At 39.6% G+C, this 21030-nt stretch overlaps 1 protein-coding gene across 3 annotated transcripts in view; it reads right to left on the bottom strand.

Moving 5' to 3' along the window:
• The window catches only part of LOC134210061 (neurogenic locus notch homolog protein 1), a 37133-nt gene extending 18297 nt beyond the window's left edge, over positions 1-18836 (bottom strand). Inside the window, exons 1-2 of one of the 3 annotated variants that reach the window (XM_062686087.1) lie at positions 18699-18836; positions 2815-3373 (exon numbers count right to left, since the gene is read on the bottom strand). In XM_062686087.1, coding sequence (XP_062542071.1) covers positions 2815-2916 — 102 coding nt within the window. In that variant the 5' untranslated portion in view covers positions 2917-3373; positions 18699-18836. Of the gene's footprint in view, positions 1-2814; positions 3374-18351; positions 18544-18698 lie in introns of those variants that run through there. The other 2 variants (XM_062686088.1, XM_062686086.1) reach the window with 2 other exon arrangements.
• Between the last annotated feature and the right edge of the window lie 2194 nt (positions 18837-21030).

Genomic DNA, 21030 nt, shown 5'->3' with positions numbered 1-21030 from the left:
AATATCAGTCATGTTAACAATATTATGTTATTCAGGAATTTATAACCTTTATCACTTCAACTTCGGTGAAATAAACGTTTATGAAACCTATGTTTTGACAAAATATTTCAAAATACGTATCAAATTATGACGTTAGACATCAAAACCTCAAAAATGTTAAAAAGTAACATATGACATTTATGCGTCCAACGGCAATGTAACGTGATAAAACTTATCAGTAAGTTCAAATTGAGGGTGGCTCATATTAACAGACATAAACAGACATTTGTTCAGTTCGTTGAGCTGACTGGATTAGTATTAAACACAATGGGGCTTCTATAAAAGGTTTATTTTTGGAATGAAATGATAGCCTTTTGGTCTTGCTTTCGGTACAACTTTGTAGTACGACGAGAAAAGCAAAAAAACTGAAGAATTACACATGGAGAAATCTCCGTGAAAAATTACCCATGAAAATAAATTCGTGAAAAAGTTCCGTAAAAACTGATGAAAAATGTCTAACATACCGCCGCCACCGCCAGCCAAAATTACTTTCGGCGTGACGCCCAAATAAAAAAAAAACTACGATGGTTTAAATAAACGATTCAAGTGATGCATGATCGAGGAGCTTAGTTGATTGCATTTCAACTCAAGATTTTATTGAATCGTTCATGAGTTTGAAAATTTTGAGTTTTTCCCAACACTGAACTCGACTTGGTCGCTGGGCTTCTCATCGGAACAAGAGACAAAGCAAGGAAAAACAAACATTGTCTTAGCAACGAGACTATAGATTACAACTAGGGGCAGTAGGGGCAATATGAACATACGGGGCAATATGAGCCACCCTCATTTTGAGCTTATTGACAAGTTTTATCATGTAAAAGTTGTATGATCTTTAAGAGGATGCTCCACATATGCATCAACGTGAAAACCGCATTAAAATTCAATTCAAACATGAAAATACACTTGATGTAAATTGAACAAGAGACAAAGCAAGGAAAAACTAACATTGTCTTAGCAACGAGACTATAGATTACAACTAGGGGCAGTAGGGGCAATATGAACATACGGGGCAATATGAGCCACCCTCATTTTGAGCTTATTGACAAGTTTTATCATGTAAAAGTTGTATGATCTTTAAGAGGATGCTCCACATATGCATCAACGTGAAAACCGCATTAAAATTCAATTCAAACATGAAAATACACTTGATGTAAATTGAACAAGAGACAAAGCAAGGAAAAACTAACATTGTCTTAGCAACGAGACTATAGATTACAACTAGGGGCAGTAGGGGCAATATGAACATACGGGGCAATATGAGCCACCCTCATTTTGAGTTTATTGACAAGTTTTATCATGTAAAAGTTGTATGATCTTTAAGAGGATGCTCCACATATGCATCAACGTGAAAACCGCATTAAAATTCAATTCAAACATGAAAATACACTTGAAAATGTAAATTTTCGCTGCATAGGCAAAATTATTATAAGATTTGAAGTTTATAAATAAGGTTTTGACACAAAACTGATTAAAATACAGGTCAAAAATACACCACAATCAAAAGATATATTAAAATTGAATATTGTGCACACATGTTTGTATTGATACAAATCTGAATTTATCATAAAACTTTTTTTTTCCAAAACCAGTCTCTATGGGGCAATATGGGCATACCTGCACAGAGCAAGATATCAGGTCCTAAAATGTGAACAAGTTCAAATTTCAGTAGTCAAATACAATAATATTATCATATATGTAAGATTCATTACGGAAAAATTACAACAGCGCATTACTGCGATTGAAACAGAAAAAATGACCATTGACCAATTGAAATGTGGCTGTTCAAACGGTGAAGAGTGTCAAATCGGTTCAGTCCGCTGTTGTGCGGTTTTTTTATTTTATTTGGTATGGAATACTCACAACTGTTGTAGGAATATCATATTCTTCCATATTACGATATTTTTTCGCCTAAATAAACGTTTTGGATGGGTGGCCCATACTGCCCCAAATGGTGGCTCATATTGCCCCGTATAGTCGGGAACACACATTGAAATTAATACATTTTCAAAAGTGCATTCCAACAATTTCCAAACGCATTTTTTGTCATTCATCGACGTAATATGAAAGGTAACATTCTCTAGTATAAGTCAACTACATTTGAACGATGTTTTTTTTACCTTTTCAGCGCTTTTCAGAACGATTTCCTTAGGTGGCCCATATTGCCCCGATCACCCCTACCTAGATTCAGTAACTTAATAAATTGCCCACACTAATTACCTATTCGTTTATTTTCGTGTTCAACAAAAATACCTTAACAAAAAAATCAACAGATTTCATTGTTCACAGATCTCACTTATTTGAACTTCTAAGGTTCTTTTATAACATGTACCAATTTTGTACCTCCACCCTCCAGTAAGTATGCTAGAATGGCTAGAATAGGAGAAGTACTAACTGATATGAAAGTCAATGTTGTCCGTTATATGTGCACATGAAAAAGTTAATGCCAGTGAAGCTTCCTACAGGTTTATAAATTGACATACACTTCCTATCTCAATTATTAGTTTTAATGTTTTAAAATTCAATGATATAAGAATGTGCACCAGATCAACCTCTACATTGAAAATGTAACATTACACAGCTACCTACCTAAATATTAAAAGTTTAGTCACAATGAAATCGTTACTTCTACCTTCAGATGATGAAATAAATCTGCATCATCAACGGAAATGAAACCACCATCTCCAATTATTTACAATCAATCGCCCGTAGGGCAGAAACGCTAACCAAAAGTAAACGAAAGTTGAAACTTCTCAATATCGAGCGCAAGCTACTCACCATCCCAACCGGAACGAACTTCTCCAGCAGTTCCTCCGTATCGCTGCTATTCGCTAGCATTTCCGCCTTGACGACGTTGGCGAGCAGTTTCTCCGCAAACATCTTCTTCGCCCCTCACCGCAGCAGCAGCAGCACCACCACCGGTCACCGTCGATACACCCTCGCTGTAAACGACGGCTTCGCTGATGCAGTTCGTTATGCCCAGCTTCCTTCCGCTCTCTGCGCCGTCGTCCCCGCCGCGCCAACAGTCGTCGCTGCCGCCCGGTTGACGTCGTCGGTTGTTGCTGCTGTTGAGCGTTTCTTCTTTCAAGGTTGACTTCTTGCCGCTGTTGCTGCACGACGTCGTACCAGTTCCAACCGAGACCTGCTACCGCCTCTTCCTCCTCCCGGGCCACTGCCAACTTCCGTCCACCACCACTGTTGTGGTTCTTGTTGGTTGGTTTTATTCGTTGTTTCTCTTCAGCTGCCGCGTCCTCTCGCCGTCGCCGTCGTCGTCGCGTCGTTGCTTTCACCGGCGGCAGTGGAGAAGGAATTCGCGAAACAAAACAACTCAACTGATCTGAGATGCCGCACGGCATCGGTCGTTTGGTCGACGTCGTTGTTGAGAGCACAGCAGCAGCAGCACCATCGCGAGAAATGATCGTACCGCGTGAGGACGGGTGGACGGTTCGTTGAAGAGCAGAGGAAAGGAAATAAATCGGAAAGATGAGAAAAAGGGAAATCACTGACTAAGGGAACTGGAAAATCGTGAAACATGTTGTAGCGAACGGCAAAACACCGATCGGTGTGTGGTGCCTTCTGAATCTCGGTCTCGGTTCGGGCGGTGCTGATGGTGAACTGGTGGTGACTGTGGAGCATCCTTTAGAGAGGTTCGTACCTTCGTGCCGTATCTAAATTTCATTTCTTGGACGCAAAGTTGGATGGTGTGCAGCGGTTCTCAATTTCTCATAGTAACGGGTTTATCATAAGATTCTCGATTATGTCAACTTTTTTTTTCTTTATTAACGTGATTTTTTATTGTAAATAAGTTCATCGCCTTATTGTGTCAACTGAATGTTTGTGTTATTCCGAGAAGATTTAGTAGGTACATAGTTGTAATTTTTTATTCATTTTTTTTGCATAATCAAATAGTAGGTATACATATTTTATATCAGGTCAAGGAAGTAGTAGCAAAAATTAAAGTAACAAAAAGGTACAGAGCGAGACAACGCGTGGGCCTTTCTTCAAGCTACGATGGACGAAGTTGAATATGTAAGGTAAGTAAGTAAGTGCACTCATAGGCAAAAAACCGACCAACTATTGTTTTCAACTTTTGCTTTTAATCTTTCAAATCTAGATTTCGGCAGTTCATTGCTCGATATCACTGAAAGCTTGACCGGACTTCAGATAGGTATATCTTTTATTTTACCATTATCAACATTTCATTCACAGGGCTAAGAAACCTTCCTGAACTCTGCTGCTTTTCTCCCTATTTAGCAAAGACAACAACCTAATATGGTTCGAAGCACTATTTTATTCATAACATTTAAGCGGATCGACCGAACGTTATCAAATTCAAAAGTGATCAACTAGGATTTACCCCCTGTCGAAAAATTGGTTAAGGATTGCTGTATGAAAAGTCGGCTAATGTTTTTCTTACCTTTTGTTCAAACACATACACACAGACGGACAGACATTTGTTCAGTTCGTCCAACTGGGTCTATGGGCTTCTATAAAAAGTTCGTTTTTGGAATGAAAACAAAACTATTGCGATGGAACAAAAATAGTTTATTTAGCGAAGATTCAAGTTTATTAATAATCTTGGCTATGTATGTGCACTAGGGTGGTTCAAAAATTCGATTTCGCTCCACAGTGCTCATCTGATTCTTTACCTTGTTCTGAGTGTCCTCTGAAAATTTGAGCTCATTTGGATTAAAACTGATTTAGCACAAGCCGTTTCAAGTTTGCATGCAAATGAGTATGAGGAATTTTATTTTTTCATTATACTGTTAATGACGTTTCCCCATTAAGCGCAGGTTAAAAGAAAACCTACATAGCTAAAAGGGATATTCAACAGCTTTCACCCAACGAAAACCGCATGTTGATTAATCGTCCCAATAATTAGTAATCGATTTTAAGACAGGTTGCGAATCTTAAGTCATGATCGTTAAACTTCTTTGAGGGCATCACTGAAATGTGCAGTGCAACATAGTAGCCTGAATTTGTGTATGCTATCTTTCGCGCCACGAGCAGCAATGTTGCCTGTTGATGAGTTATGCAATTAGCTCCAGAAATCCACGATATAGATTAAATTCGATTACTAATTATTGGAACGATTAATTTAGATGCGGTTTTCACTGAGTGAAAGCTGTTGAGTATTCCTTTTAGCTATGTAGGTTTTCTTTTAGCATGCGCTTGATGGGGAAGCGTCATTAACAGTATAATGAAAAAATAAATTTCCCCATACTGATTTGCATGCAAACTTGAAATGGCTTGTGCTAAATCAGTTTTAATCCAAATGAGCTCAAATTTTCAGAGGACACTCAGAACATGGTAAAGAATCAGATGAGCACTGTTGGGCAAAATCGATTTTTTGAACCACCCTAATGTGCACATCAAGTGCTCAAACCCGATAAACTAATGTTATTGTGGATCTACTTGACCTATGGATTCGAAGGTCGGTTCAGTAATCTATTTCAAACGTTCGTTTTGAGAAAAAGATCAGTCTTGGAGTGATTTAAATACAATAATGTTCGTTTATGATGTGTTCACCTAATAGGCTAAACCCCTTTTCGATACCATAATTCGAACATGTCATATATATGTATGTGTAGTATACTTTCTATATGCTGTATTATAGCAATAGCGTACTGATGATTAATAAAACCAGATTCGATCTCTTACGTCTTCAACCATCTAAAAGTGCACACGTATTTTTTATTAGCTCTTCGCAAGTCTCTTATAATTTATCAGTGGCGACGAGGGAAATAATTATTTTCGGTGGAGCTACTTGGAAGACTGTAATTTCCATGAAATTAACAGTATTGAGTAGTGAAAATTTCATAGCGGTGAAAATTTTGACCGTGTGTGAATAATAGAACTGAAGCTTGTGTCCCATGAACATTTGACCACTGTTAAATATAGAATACAGTGATTAATTGTTTCAAGGAGTGTTGGAATCAGTTCGTTTCATCATTACTGGTCGAACAGATTACAGATTTCAATATCCATATAAAAAATGGCAAAGATTCATCCCAGCACGTGTTTCGTGAATATAGTGTAATACGCCATCTTTGAAGGTCTATTGTGAGGCTGTAGTAACAATCATCTAACCAAAAGGCCAGCAATAAAACGTGTATAATTCCTAACTAATTACATTAGGTGCACTTCGAAAACTGTGTTGGATAGTGAGGGTCAATCCCATGAATCCGTAAAAGGCTTGTGTGGTAAATACCAAATAGTGAACATATCCCGCGAAATACTTGATTGTGAGTCAGCAACAGTGGAAGTGTGAAGGTCAGCACCAGCTATAAATCAGCATCAGCAATTGAGTACCAAATGAACCGAGGAATTTTGGTGTGACGGAAGCCAATTATAGAGAAGGTCAGCACCAGTCATTAGGGGAGATAAAGGTTGGACGAAAACCGTAGCCATTGGAAGTACCAGCTCACCATTGTAAATTAAAGGTCACGTAAGTCGTTCTATTCAATTTCTTATTATCTATTCTTTTAGTTCCTATTGTTCTTGTAATATTATACTATTATGTCTTCATTGATTGGAACCGTCGACCATTTTGTTAGAGGATCCAGCTTTGCTCAATATATGGAGCGTATGGATATACTCTATCAGTTGAATAATGTCGCAGATAACATGAAGAAAAGCCATTTATCACAATGAGTGGTCCAGTGATTTTTGAGGAAGTTAAATTGATTTATCCGGGGCAGGACGTGATGACTATAGATTACGCCGATATGATAGAAAAACTTAAGAACCGGTTTGATAAAATAGAACCCAATATGATGCACAGGCATAGGCTACACATGAGGAAGCAGGGAATTGACGAACCAGCAGAAAACTATGTGCTAGGTATTAAACTTATTGCAGCTCAATGTGGATTCGGTGCTCACAAAGATGAAGCCATAAAAGACGCCATAATATTTGGGTTAAGGGATCAGGAATTGAAGCAGAAGTTGCTCATGAAGGACGATATAGCTTTGGATGAGGTAGAACAAATAGTTATTAGAACTGAGTTAGCAAAATTACGTGTACAAACCCTGAACGGTCACGAAGAGAGTGGTAGGAGCATAAATTCAGTAAAATATCGTTTGGGCCAGAACCAAAGTAAATACGGTGAGTCTTCTGATTGGTGCGGTAGACAGCAAATACGTAGGTATGAAAACGGGTATCGTAGTCGGAGTTTAGATAGCAATCGAAGTCGCTCTCCAGAGAACAACATTCAGGTAGATGTCATTATAATAATAACAACCGCTACGATAATCGTAATCATCGCCCGTCGTACCAACACCGTCGCAAACCTGAGAACGATGATATTCATGCAAATGTGATTTGCAATTTTGCAAGAAAAGAGGTCATGTAAAAGGAACTGCTTAAAATTGAGAAACCGACGCACTGTTAATTTTGTAGAGGAAAAGGATTTAGAAAAGGAAGAAAGCTATGATTTCAAACGACTAAGCATTCGCGATACGGACGATTCTGACAATGATTATGCTTGTATGATGATCAAATCGGGGTTCACAAATGCTCCTTGCTTAATAGAGGTTTCGATAGATGGTAGAAAAATTAACATGGAAGTTGACTCTGGAGCAGCGGTTTCTGTCATTAGCTTAGCTACACATAAAGATTGTTTCGCAAATGTAAAAGTAATGAAATGCACTAGTAGCCTTATCGTAGTTAACGGTCAACGATTGAACATTTTGGAAAAATTCAGGTTTGAGTGAAAATTAACAATATTGAAAAGCAGGTATCGTTGATCATTTTGGATTGTTCAAGCAACTTTGTGCCGCTTTTGGGTAGAAATTGGTTGGAGGTATTTTCCCTCACTGGAGAAATACATTTGGTAATGCCATGAGCCTCAATTCACTGCAATCTTCGGAAATCAATGCAAAAAACATGTGTAAGTTTGAAATTGCTATTAAGTCAATGTTTCCAAATTGTTTTGATGGTGATTTTTCCAAACCAATTTTAGGTCACGAAGCAGATCTAGTATTGAAAGATAATCAACCAATTTTCAAAAAAGCATACGAGGTGCCATTTAAGCTTAGGGACAAAGTGTTGGAGCATTTAAACTCTCTTGAAAAACAAAATGTGATCACCCCTATCCAGGTTAGCGAGTGGGCCTCACCGGTGGTCATTGTTTTGAAAAGGACGACGATATTCGTATGGTTATCGACTGTAAGGTATCTATAAATAAAATTATAATACCTAATACTTACCCACTACCATTGGCGCAAGACATATTTGCATCTCTATCGGGTTGTAAGTGGTTTTGTTGTCTTGACTTGGCGGGGCGTACACGCAGTTACAACTTTCAAAAGGGCCAGAAAATTTATGGTAATAAATACGATTAAAGGTTTATACACTTACAATCGTTTACCACAGGGGGCCTCTTCAAGTGCGTCTCTTTTCCAGAAAATAATGGATCAAGTTTTAGCTGGGTTGAAACATGTACGCTGTTATCTTGACGATGTCTTAGTCGCAGGAGCCACGAAGGAAGAGTGTTTAAAGAATCTGATGATGGTGATGGAAAAATTACATTCCGCCAATATTAAAATAAATTTAAAAAAGTGTAAGTTTTTTGTAAATTCTCTTTCATATCTAGGACATTTGATCACGGATAATGGTTTGCTTCCATCTCCGGAAAAAGTTTTAACTATTAAAGAAGCAAAAATACCCAAGGATGTATCAGAGCTGAAGGCTTTTCTCGGACTAGTAAATTATTATGGAAAATTTGTACCTAGATTGTCAGTAACTTTGGAACCTCTATATCAGTTACTAAAGAAGAACAAGAAATTCACATGGGATGACCATTGTCAGCTAGCTTTTGATCAATGTAAAACGGCGTTACTTTCAGCGGAAATCTTAGAATTTTATGATCCTAACAAACCAGTTGTAGTAATTACTGACGCGTGTACATATGGACTGGGAGGAGTTATTGCTCATATAGTTGACGGAGAAGAGAAACCTATCAGTTTCACTTCCTTTTCTCTCAATGCTGCACAGAGAAAATACCCATATTACATCTTGAAGCACTGGCGGTAGTGTGCACAGTTAAGAAATTTCATAAATTTTTGTTCGGTCAGAAGTTTATGATATTTACGGACCATAAACCGTTACTGGGGATTTTTGGAAAAGAAGGGAAAAACCAGCTGTGTGTCACTAGATTGCAGAGGTACATGATGGACTTGTCGATATATGACTATGAAATAGTTTATAGGCCTTCCACACAGATGGGAAATGCCGATTTCTGTTCTCGGTTCCCTTTGAATGTAGAAGTTCCGAAATTCATTGATAGTGGCAGTATAAAGTGTATTAATTTCTTCAATGATTTTCCACTTGACTATGCTATAATAGCCAAAAAGATGAATTCTTGTCAAAAATTGCGTTTTACGTAAGTAATGGCTGGCCTCAACGTATAGATCCAGACTGGAGGAAGGCGTACGCTTTGAGGTATGATCTTGAACTAATAGACGGGTGTCTTCTATACCAGGATAGGGTTTTCATACCTGCTACACTATATAAGGATTTTGAAGTTGCTTCAAGCAAACCACCAAGGGATCGTTAAAATGAAACAAACGGCAAGGCGGTGTGTATTTTGGATAGGAATCAATGAAGATTTAGAATGGCATGTTAAGCAATGCCAAATATGTTTGCAAACATCTACCGCATCTAAACCAGCTAGTGATACATCTTGGATACCAACGAGTCGGCCTTTTAGTCGCATTCATGCCGATTTTTTCCATTTCGAACACCGAGTTTTCCTATTGGTGGTTGATAGCTTCAGTAAATGGTTAGAGATTGATTTGATGAAAACTGGAACTGAGGCCTCTAAAGTCATTCGTAAATTTGTAGCATTTTTTTCTAGATTCGGACTGCCAGACGTGCTAGTCACGGACGGGGGTCCTCCGTTTAACGCTCATCAATTTATATCATTCATGGAAAGACAAGGCATAAAAGTTTTGAAAAGTCCGCCGTACAACCCGAGTAGCAACGGGCAGGCGGAGAGAATGGTGAGAACAGCTAAAGATGTTTTTAAGAAATTTTTATTAGATCCATTGACTAAGAGCCTCGAAATAGAGGAACGTATTTTATATTTTCTATCCAATTATCGTAATACTGGGTCTAGTGTAGATGGAATGTTTCCATCAGAAAAGATTTTCTGTTTTAAACCTAAAACGTTGACGGACCTTTTACATCCGAAGAAGAGTTACAAAAATCAGCTTATTATCTCTCCGGCTAAAGACTCTTACAACAACGAACATATTGATGAACCCTGTAGTGCGCCCTCCCAAGACCCATTTCTCAAGTTGAACCCGGGGGATAAAGTATTTTATAGAAACCACGACAAAACTGCGCTTGAGAAATGGATCATAGCGCAGTATGTAGCCAGAATATCAACTAATATATATCGAATTTCCGTCGGCAGGAACACCTTAAACGCACATCGCTCACAGCTGAAAATAATGGAAAGGCGACCGACAGGTTCAAGGATGAGGATACCATTGCAGCGTATCAAGAGACAGAGAGAATCGAGTGACTCTGAGGACGAATTTCTAGGGTTTCCAGACATTCCTGTGGTGCCGGAGAAACCGGATGGCAAACGAAGACGATTCATGCAGTTGAAACGTAGTCCGATCGCCACGCGAAGTAAATCGCGATCAGAATTGAATATGAGATGATTGTGCTCCAAGTCGAACGAAAGCATGGTTTTGTTGAAGTTTAGAGCAAATGAGATTTGCGTTCTGAAGTTAGTGAAATTATTGAATTATGTTTTTAGTATTATATTATAAGAAAAAAATGTTAGCATTATATTGTAAATTTGAATACTATCGAAAAAGGCATGATGACTAAATTAGATAAATATAATAATCTGAATTTAAGGGGAAAGAACTGATGTGTTCACCTAATAGGCTAAACCCCTTTTCGATACCATAATTCGAACATGTCATATATATGTATGTGTAGTATACTTTCTATATGCTGTATTATAGCAATAGCGTACTGATGATTAATAAAACCAGATTCGATCTCTTACGTCTTCAACCATCTAAAAGTGCACACGTATTTTTTATTAGCTCTTCGCAAGTCTCTTATAATTTATCAGTTTATACCAGGAGTAAATTTTAGAATGATAGAATCGGAGAAAAAACTTGTATGTTATTACGATGTAACTAAATGTGGCCAAAAAATTGATATGGTAAAATGAAATGAAATGTCTGAACACCCGCCAGAATTTCATTCAAAATCAAGCCACGAGCAGTCGAGATCTAGATCTCCAAAGTTGTTCGTTTTGTATGACAAAAACCCAACTTAATTCTTCGAGTATTAATACTGCCTTTCTTGCGTTTTGATCAATGGTGATCATGATTCGTTTTGCCCTCTGTTGAATGCAACTTGTTGCGAGAAAATCGGTTAAGGATTAGTATATGAAAAGTCGGCAAATGTTTTTTCTTAGCTTTTGGGTGCACATACACATACACACGGACAGAGACATTTGCTCAGTCGATTGGTATGTAACATTATGGGTCTCTGAGGCTTCTATAAAAAGTTCGGCAGAAAGGCAAGAATTGATGAGCTTTTTTGCCTAGATTTGATCAGCTTTTTGAACGATATCGATATAGCTGGTAAGGATCGCTATCAATACAGTCAAAAATAGACACCGAGGGAAAAACATAAAATACTTTAGGATCATGCTGATGGAAAATAATGACCAGACGTGAATTTTGAAAAACTGTATGAAATGATAAAAATAAACTTTTTCGTCCCCTAAACTTGTGCTTGTGCTTATGCGTTACGTGAATTGTACATAAAGCAATATTGCTTATTTACATGTTTATTTGTTTATTTACTTGTTGATTTGTTTACAACATCAACAGGCTCTGTGTGGTTCCAACACGGGGGTGACAAGCTACGTCATCGTTATCACATCTTTTCTGAGTCACCAATTCCGAGGGTGAAAATGATGAAAAACGAACAAAGGTACAGACAGTACCTTGTGCAAGTAGTATTCTGAAGAATTGAGCAAATAAGTTGAACATTCTTATGTTTAAAGCATGGAATCGAGTGTAAAATAGTTTTAATTTATAGTTCGTTAAATTTTTTTTCTATTTTCTATTGATTGTATCATTTTGGATTATTGAGTGGTATGGGCGTTTTGCATCATATTCTCCTGTAAAAACGTAAACATTCAAAATTCGCGCTCATACTAATGCGAAATAAATAAGTATTTGGGTAATTTGACACTGGGGGATAAATTTATCACCCAAAAAAGCACGAACAGGCGAACCTGTCAAAATCCATAATGAAAAAATTGGGTGTCGTTCCCCTGAATGATGGTCTTAAAATATACATACTTAAAATAAATCGCCGAATTCGGTAAAATTTTACCGAAATCTCAACAGCAGAACTGTTCGGTAAATAATTTTACTGATTTTCGGTGATTTTGACAGTTGAGCAATGGAAAAAAAATAAAAAAAATCTGTAAAAAAATTACCGAACGGTTCTGTTGTTGAGATTTCGGTAAAATTTACCGAATACTGTGAAATGAGTTGTGTGTAAAGTACATTTAGAAATCTCGCTTAACTTTTCAAAAGGACCTAAGTAACATTTTTTTCATGAATTAATTTGAGTACTGCAATCAATTGCTTTTATGTTTTCTGTTGATTGCGCTATTCAAATTAATTCATGAAAAAAAATTTACTTAGGTCCTTTTGAAAAGTTAAGCGAGAAATCACAATCGATTCAAAAAAGTCACAGTAGTAAAATTGCTATCTAGGTGTGTTAAAAAAAGACAAAAACCTCCGACGTAACATATTAAGCGATAAATGGAAGTCAAACAATGTTGCAACTCTGTTGAATCCGCTCTCATAGCTCGGTAGTCAAAACGGATCCCTCCATGGGAACTTCCGAAGTGCAAATCGCAGGAACCGACGTTGGACCGATTCGATGCGTTCGGCGCCATTGTTGTACGCTGGGCTCCAAACTGCAGAGCAGTACTCTAGGGTAGAACGCACAAGAGAACAGTAGATGGCTTTCAAGCAATAAATGTCGGAAAAATTCTTGGCAATCCTAAATATTAATCTCAATGTCCTAGAAGCTTTATCGACAGCGTACGAGATGTGCTGCTTAAATGTTAGCTCTGAGTCCAGGACTACACCAAGGTCCTTGATGTGATTCGTGCGTTCGAGTGTCGTGTTAAGTAGGTTGTAGTCGAAAATTATCGGTTCTTTCTTTCGAGAGAACGTTATGACGGAGCACTTGGCTGGGTTTACGACCATACGGATTAGAGAACACATGCTGCCAAAATGTGTGACCTACCGTTGTAAATTAAGACAGTCAGTAGTTGAACTAATTTGGAGAAACATTTTCAAATCGTCAGCGTACGACAGTCGAGGGCTTTCGATGACTAGATGAACGTCATTGAAGTAGAGCAGGAATATTAGTGACCCATGATGGCTTCCTTGCGGTATTCCAGATGTTGCTTGGAAACTATTCGATTCGCAGTCATCTTAAGCCACCATCAGTTGTCGGCCAGTCAAGTATGAGCGGAACCAGCACAATAAATCACTACCGATGCCGTACCTGTCGAGTTTGGCAACAGCGATAGCATGGTTCAACTTGTGAAATGCGGCAGACAGATCGGTGTAGATAACATCGGTTTGCATCCTTCCTTCTGAGCATGCTGTTGGTGATGTACGAAGTAAGGCATAGCAAATTGCTAGTGGTAGAACGACCGGCGGTAAAGCCGTGTTGGTCGGGGCTGAGTTCGAGTTCGAACAGCTTAGAAACGGCGCTTAATGACGTGATTCCTTGGTACTTGTCTACGTTGCGTTTGCTACCTTTTTCTACGATTTTCCAGCAAGATGGAAATATTCCACTAGACAGTGACAAATGAAAAATACGACGAAGAGGGTCAAGCAAACAAGAAATTTGGAATACCGTCTGGTCCTGGATTATAGGACCACTTGAATTTTGTTGCGGCTCTAAATATAGCGTCAACGTCAACATCTAACACGCCTAATGTTTGGTTGCTTAATGGAACTTTGCTAGCTGCGAGTCTAACTTGGTCAGCACTAATACGCTCATCGCTGAAGACACTGGCAAATTTTTCAGCGAATAGCCCACAGAGCTCCGACGGGGTAGACACTGTTTCACCGTTGTACTGCATTGAAGATGGCAGACCAGATTCTTTGCGCTGTTTGTTGATGTAACTCCAGCAAGATTTCGGCCGCTGCTTGAACTTACGCTCAATACTGTGCTGGTAACGCAAAAAGTTCTGACGACTGACACGCTGGTATTCATGGTTGAGCCTCACGTACTGATCTCGCAGTGGTAGTTTCCGATACTTGGTAAATTGCCTCAGAGCAGCTCTCTTAACTGTTCAGTTTTCGTAATCCGCTTGTCTGCCAGGGAGGTCGCGAAATGTTATTCAGAACTCTCTTTGGAATGTGCCTATCGATGACGTACATCATGACATGTGAGAAGGCTAGAGCAGCTTCATCCATATCATGCGTATTGAGAACGTTTCCCCAATCGATACTCGATAATGCATCTGTATTAAGTGGTCGGTTTTCTTAAAATCGTATGACACGGGCGCAGTACGTTCGATGAAATCGTGTACATGACTGTATTCGATGCTGATAAGTAGTGGAGGGTGATGAGCAGCATTTTTGACCAGTGCGCAAGGTGCTGGCAAGATGAGCGGTGCATTGTCCTGTCTGCTTACAAAACATAGGTCCCATGAGCAGCTCGAAGTAGCTTAAAGTTATTCTTGTCCTGCTCGCTCTTTTTTGTCAACAAATGGGCATGAGCGTGACAGGAACAACTTCGAGCTACTTCGTGCTGCTCATTGGACAGCACTAATATATCTGATAGTGTAGATTTCAATAATCTAAACAATGTTCACAAAGTTTCTAATCAGTTGACATGTAATTGATATTATTATGGCCATGTTCTATTCCACTCTCCAATAGAGCTTGCTAACGTTTAATCATTTCAAGCGCTTGAAAGAGAAAGATGATTAAACGTTAGCAAGCTCTATTGGAGAGTGGAATAGAACATGAAAGAGGTTTAATAGACATCAGCAAGCTCAATATTCCAAACGGAATTCATCTGGGCTCTCAAACTGAAGTTCAAATATAAATAGAATCCGTTTGGGATTCCATTCTAAACGAAATATTTTTGACCTATACCAGAATACCAGAAGGATTCGATTCGGAATCCGAAAAAGAAACTTGCACTCAAAATAACTCTGTTCAGAAGCCTAATAGGATTCCATTTAGTAGACCCAATACATTCCATTCGCGAACCAAAACGAAAAATATTCAATTCGGAAGCCCAAAAAGATTCTTTTTGGAAACCCAAAAGAATTTCACTCGGAAACCTTAAGGGATTTCGTTCGGAAGCCCAAAAAGATTCCTTCCGGAAGGATTTCAATCGGAGGTCCAAATGATTCCTCTAGAACTGTTCAATCAACTCAAATCAAAAAGTATTCCTTACAAAAGTCCACAAATAGATTCCGTTTGGAGATCCAAAAGGATTAGGAAACCTCAAAGAATTCGGTTTGGCAGCCCAAAAGGATTCCATTTGGAAGTCCAAAATGATTCCTCTTGAACTATTCGATCAGCTCACATCAAAATGGGTTTTGTTTAAAAATCCACAAATAGATTTCAATCGGAATCCCAAAAAGATTCCTTTGGGAAATCCAGAAAAATTTCGTTTGGAAGCCGAAAAGGATTCCGTTCGAAAACCAACAAGATTTCGTTTGGAAGTCCAAAATTATTTCTCTCTAACTATTCAATCAACTCAAATGTGAAAGGATTGTGCTCGAAAGACTTAATAGATTCCGATCGGATTCCCCAAAGGATTTTTCTCGAACTATTCATTCAAATCAAATCAAAAAGAATTCCGTTCGTAAATAGATTTAGTTCGGAATTTCAAAAATATTCCGTTTGGAAGTCCTGAAGGATTTCTCTCGAATTATGCAATCGACTTACGTTCGAAAGTCCAAATAGATTCTGTTCGGAACCCTTAAATGATTCCGTTTAGAAATTCAAAATAATTCCTCTCGAACTATTCAATCGACTCAAATACAAAAGAATTCCCTTTGAAAGTCCAAATAGATTCCGTTCGAAATCCGAAAAATATTCAGTTCGGAAGATTCCTTTTGGAAGTTCAGAAGAATTCCATTTGGAAGTCGGAAGCCGAAAAGGAATACGTTCTAAAACCCAAAAAGGTTCCGTTTGGAAGCCCAAAAATATTCCGTTCTGAAGCCCAAACATATTCCGTTTTGAAGTCCAAAAGGATTCCTATCGAACTGTTCAATCAACTCAAATATTCCTTTGAAAAGTACACAAATAGACTCTGTTCGGAATCCCAAAACAATTTCTTTTGGAAGTCAAAAAGGATTTCGTTCGGAAGTCCAAAATGATTCCTCTCTAACTATTCAAACAACTCAAATTAAAAAGGATTCCGTTTGGAACCCCGAAAAGCTTCCGTTTGGAAGTCCAAAAGGATTCCTCTCGAACTGTTCAATCAACTTAAATAAAAAATGATTCATTTCAAAAGTCCACAAATAGATTCCGTTTGGAGATCCAAATGGATTTTATTCGTAAACCTGAAAGAATTCCGTTTGGAAGTCCAAAAGGATTTCGTTCGGAGGTCCAAAATGATTCCTCTCTAGCTATTCAATCAACTCAAATTAAAAAGGATTCCGTTCCAAAATATATTCCGTTCTGAATCCCAAAAAGTTTTCGTTTAGAAGCCCAAAAAGATTCCGTTTTGAGCTCCAAGAGATTCCTCTGGAACTGTTCAATCAAATCAAATCAAAAAGTATTCCTTTCAAAAGTCCACAAATAGACTCTGTTCGGAATCCCAAAACAATATCTTTTGGAAGTATAATTTGTATTTCGTAAATCTGAAAGAATTCCGTTTGGAAGTCCAAAATGGTTCCTCTGTTCGTTCAACTCAAATTAAAAAGGATTTTGTTTAAAAATTCACAAATAGATTCCGTTTGGAATCCCAAAAAGAATCCTTTCGAAAGTCCAAAAGCATTTCGTTTGGAAGTACAAAATGATTCCTCTCCAACTATTCAATGAACTCAAATTAAAAAGGATTCCGTTTTAAATCCTAAAAAGATTCCGTTTGGAAGTCCAAAAGGATTCCTCCTGAACTGTTCAATCAACTCAAATCAACAAGGATTCCTTTCAAAAGTCCACAAATAGATTCCGTTTTGTGAGGTCCAAAAGGATTTCATTCGGAAACCTCATTGAATTCCGTTTGGAAGCCCATAATGATTCCATTTGGAAGTCCAAAATGGATCCTCTCTAATTATTCAATCAACTCAAATGTAAAAGGATTGCGTTCAAAAGTCCTAATAGATTTCGTTCGGAATCACAAAAAAAAATCAATTCGGAAACCCAAAGAGATTCTATCGTATGTTCAAAAGTATTTTATTCGAAAGCCTAGAGAGATTCTGTTCGAAATCCCAAACGGGATCCCTACGGAATCTGAAAATGGTTCCGCCTGGAAAAAAGATATTTTAGTTACTAGATAAAGATTGTCGCTTCGGTTCCCTTTGTTCTGCTGTCCGAAACATGTGTGGTACATACCTGTCAAATCGTATGGATTTTCCTTCTTTGACATTTAGCTCCCCTATTCTCGCCAGCAAAAGATGTTCCGGACAGCGACGACAGCGACAATCTTTATCTAGTAACTAAAATATCTTTTGCCTGGAAGGCTCAACAGGATTTTGTTCAGAAGTTCGAAAAGAATTTGGATCGCACGCCCAAATAAATTTTGTTTGAAAGCCCAAGAACATTCTGTTTACGAAGTCCAAAACAAATCCGTTTGTAAACCCAAAAGAACAAAACGGACTTCTTTTAGGCTTAGGGATGGAGATCTATTAATTTAACAAACATTTAAATAAACAGATTTTTGCCTTTTTTTTTGTTTCCGTTCGAAAGTAATTTTGAACGAAAAATCAAATTTGATGAAGTTCATCTGACCTAAACAATATTGAGCAATTAATTCTTAACTTTTCAAGTGAATTCTTAAGTCTACTCTAACATTAAAATTATATTACAATGCTGTTATAATGTTGAACGTCAGGTTAAAATTGAGAACCGCTGCTGTAAGAAAAAAAAACATTTACAGGACAATGATCCCGTTACACTTTTACCAAGTACGGCATCCAACTCGCGGGTCTGACTCATTACGTCCCCGGATTTGCTGCCCATTTCATACGCCAGCAATTCATAACCTTATTTACGCAGTTCACTCTCAAGGATGCTCCACTTCCGGGGCCATTCGAATTATTCTCACTCGTATAGCATTCACAACCGATTTTCAATCCGTTACCCCAACACTTCACTCCCGTACACAATTCCTTCGCAAATAGCTGCAACCGTTCCGTCACCACCGAAATTCCTTTGGAAATGCCACCATCGTTTCTCCATCTTGAAGAGAAGTGAGTTCACTCGCACACACTGTCAGTAGCAGCAGCAGCGGGACATTCCGTTTCCGTTCGCTACCCGCGAAACGGAAGTGCCTTTGAGCGTAAATTTGGCCACTTCCGCCGGAAGACCACTCCGGCCACCACCCGAAACCGATGCACCAACTTGTTCCGAACGCGAATGTTATTGTTTGGCCCGGTTCTGGCCGATATTTACCAATAAGAAAGCGATTTAATGCGGGCTGTCCAATTTTGGCGTACATTGAAGACCTTTATTTTGGATTTTGATTTCAGCCAGAGTCGTGGGAACTGTTTTGACAGCTCCGCTTCGCGACGGTGGCGAAGTTTGGTGGTGTGAGTGTTGCCACGGTCGAGCGCGGCCGATGCTTTCATGCAAGATCATTCGGACTTCGGATCAGTGATGCACGCCAACTTTCATCTACTCAGTGACTGAGTAAAATAATTTTGTAAATTTATTATTGTATTGTCCTCCCTTTTTTTCTCACGGAAATTTTATTCAATTTCCGTCAAAAGCATGACTGCTCAAAACTATAGATAGTAGAATCTATAGATGAGCGAAAGGATAACTGAGTCGATTTTGCCCGTGCACACGCGCGTATGACGTCACAGCCCTTAACGTTTCCATTGAAATCGTGACGTCAAGCTCGTTTGGAGACACGTTTGACAGTTCGTTTGGAGACAGTGGATTTATCTTCGCTCATCTATATATTCCACTATCTATACTCAAAACCATGAGTAATCCTGCTTTTGAGTAAAATTTCCGTGGCAAGAAAAGAGAGGGCAATCCAACTTTATTCAACTACTGAGTAGATGAAAGTTAGAGTGTGCAGTTCGTCGCGAACGAACATTTTTAGTACCAACACACACGTTGAAGTTCCAGCATTCCATAAAAAAAACAACCAACTCTTATGAAAAGTTCAGTTTTACCCAAAGCTGAGTGTTTTTTTTTTTTTTTTTTTTTTTTTTTTAACGAAGGTAATGGAAATCTGCAAACAGACACCTGGGGAGGCGAACCCAGGTAGTAAGGAGATGGGATCACCACTTTCGACCCACTAAAACTAATTCCTTCCTCTCCAGTCCTTCCCCGGCCCGCAATTAAGCAATACTTCATGGGATGACTATTGGGCGCCCCTCCATGACGTACACAAGTGCACGTATGCGCCTCAACTCTTCGACACTCCCCATGCAACACATTTGCACAAGACACACTGGCACCACATGTGCCCCAACACTCACCTGCCTATGCCGCTTGAATGACTGCAAGGGACAAACAGGTACCCTGCAGGGGGTACCCCATGCCGCCATCTCACAACATAAGCAGTCCTCACTCAGTGTGGTGTTCACCCCATCCTGCAACAGGGTGGCACCACTTGTCTACCAAGCCGGAGGCGACCCTAGGTTGGTGGCTCCTATGCCGCTCCTACCTCAGCTACGAGGCAGACCCTTTCATGTCTCCTATTTCTGAGGTGCCGCGGAGGCATCAACCCCCCGACACTCCTGCCAGTCATAGCGAGACTTTCGTGTCCCCTACTTCTGAGGTGCCGCAGAGGTATCTGCCCCCCGACACTCCTGCCAGGCCTAGCGAGACTTCACTCATTCCGTCCCTGACAGCCGAATCACACTACTGCCTAAGCAGCCACTCTGACCATACGTACCATGCGAGTCTAACTTGTTTGCTCGCTCATACATTCAGTCCCAATCGCTTGCACCACTTGTGCACCACTCTCTTTGACATTCAGTCACTCACTCAGTGGGGGTTGTAATACCCCCATCTCCCATTTTTATCCACTCTGTGCACCTCCTGTGCATCGTTTGGGCGTGGAACACCCGGCACGTCAGACGTGCCTAACACTCGCCTACCCAGGCTTTGCTACTGCCAATAGGTCACCGTTAGGTACTATGCCGGTAGCACCCACCCATTGACATTTCGAAGCCCAGGTAGTCCTCGGCCAATGTGGTGGTCTCCCCATCCTGGAACGGGGTCGCACCACTACCTTACATGTCTCCGATTTCTGAGGTGCCGCAGAAGCATCAACCCCCCGACACTCCTGCCAGACGCAGCGAGACTTTCGTGTCCCCTACTTCTGAGGTGCCGCAGAGGTATCTGCCTCCCGACACTCCTGCCAGGCCTCACCAGACTTCAGTCATTCTAACACTACTGACCATGCGTACCCTGCAGAGACTTACTTGTGTGCTCACCCATACACTCGGTCCCTCATTCTGTGGGGGTATTACGAGTAATACCCCAACTCCCATTCGCTTGCACCACATGTGCACCACTTGGGGGTGTGTGGGTACCACCCACTGCCACCCGCTTGCCGCCGAAGCAGCCCTCACTCTGTGGAACCTCCACAGGCTCCGTTAACGACCTGGCTAATTGTTTCACCCCCAGGCCATTCATCTCTTCGGCACGGGTCGCCTGACACCTTGGGATTCAGGGGTTAGGGGCTTGTATGCTTTAAGCGGCACACGGTCGCTTGATAAGGTTTGCTTGCGGATATGTGGTTTTGGGAGGGAATTAACAGCGC

Source organism: Armigeres subalbatus, chromosome 2, assembly GCF_024139115.2.
Source record: "Armigeres subalbatus isolate Guangzhou_Male chromosome 2, GZ_Asu_2, whole genome shotgun sequence".
Taxonomy (NCBI): Eukaryota; Metazoa; Arthropoda; class Insecta; order Diptera; family Culicidae; genus Armigeres; species Armigeres subalbatus.
This window is presented reverse-complemented; position numbering and strand designations above follow the sequence as displayed.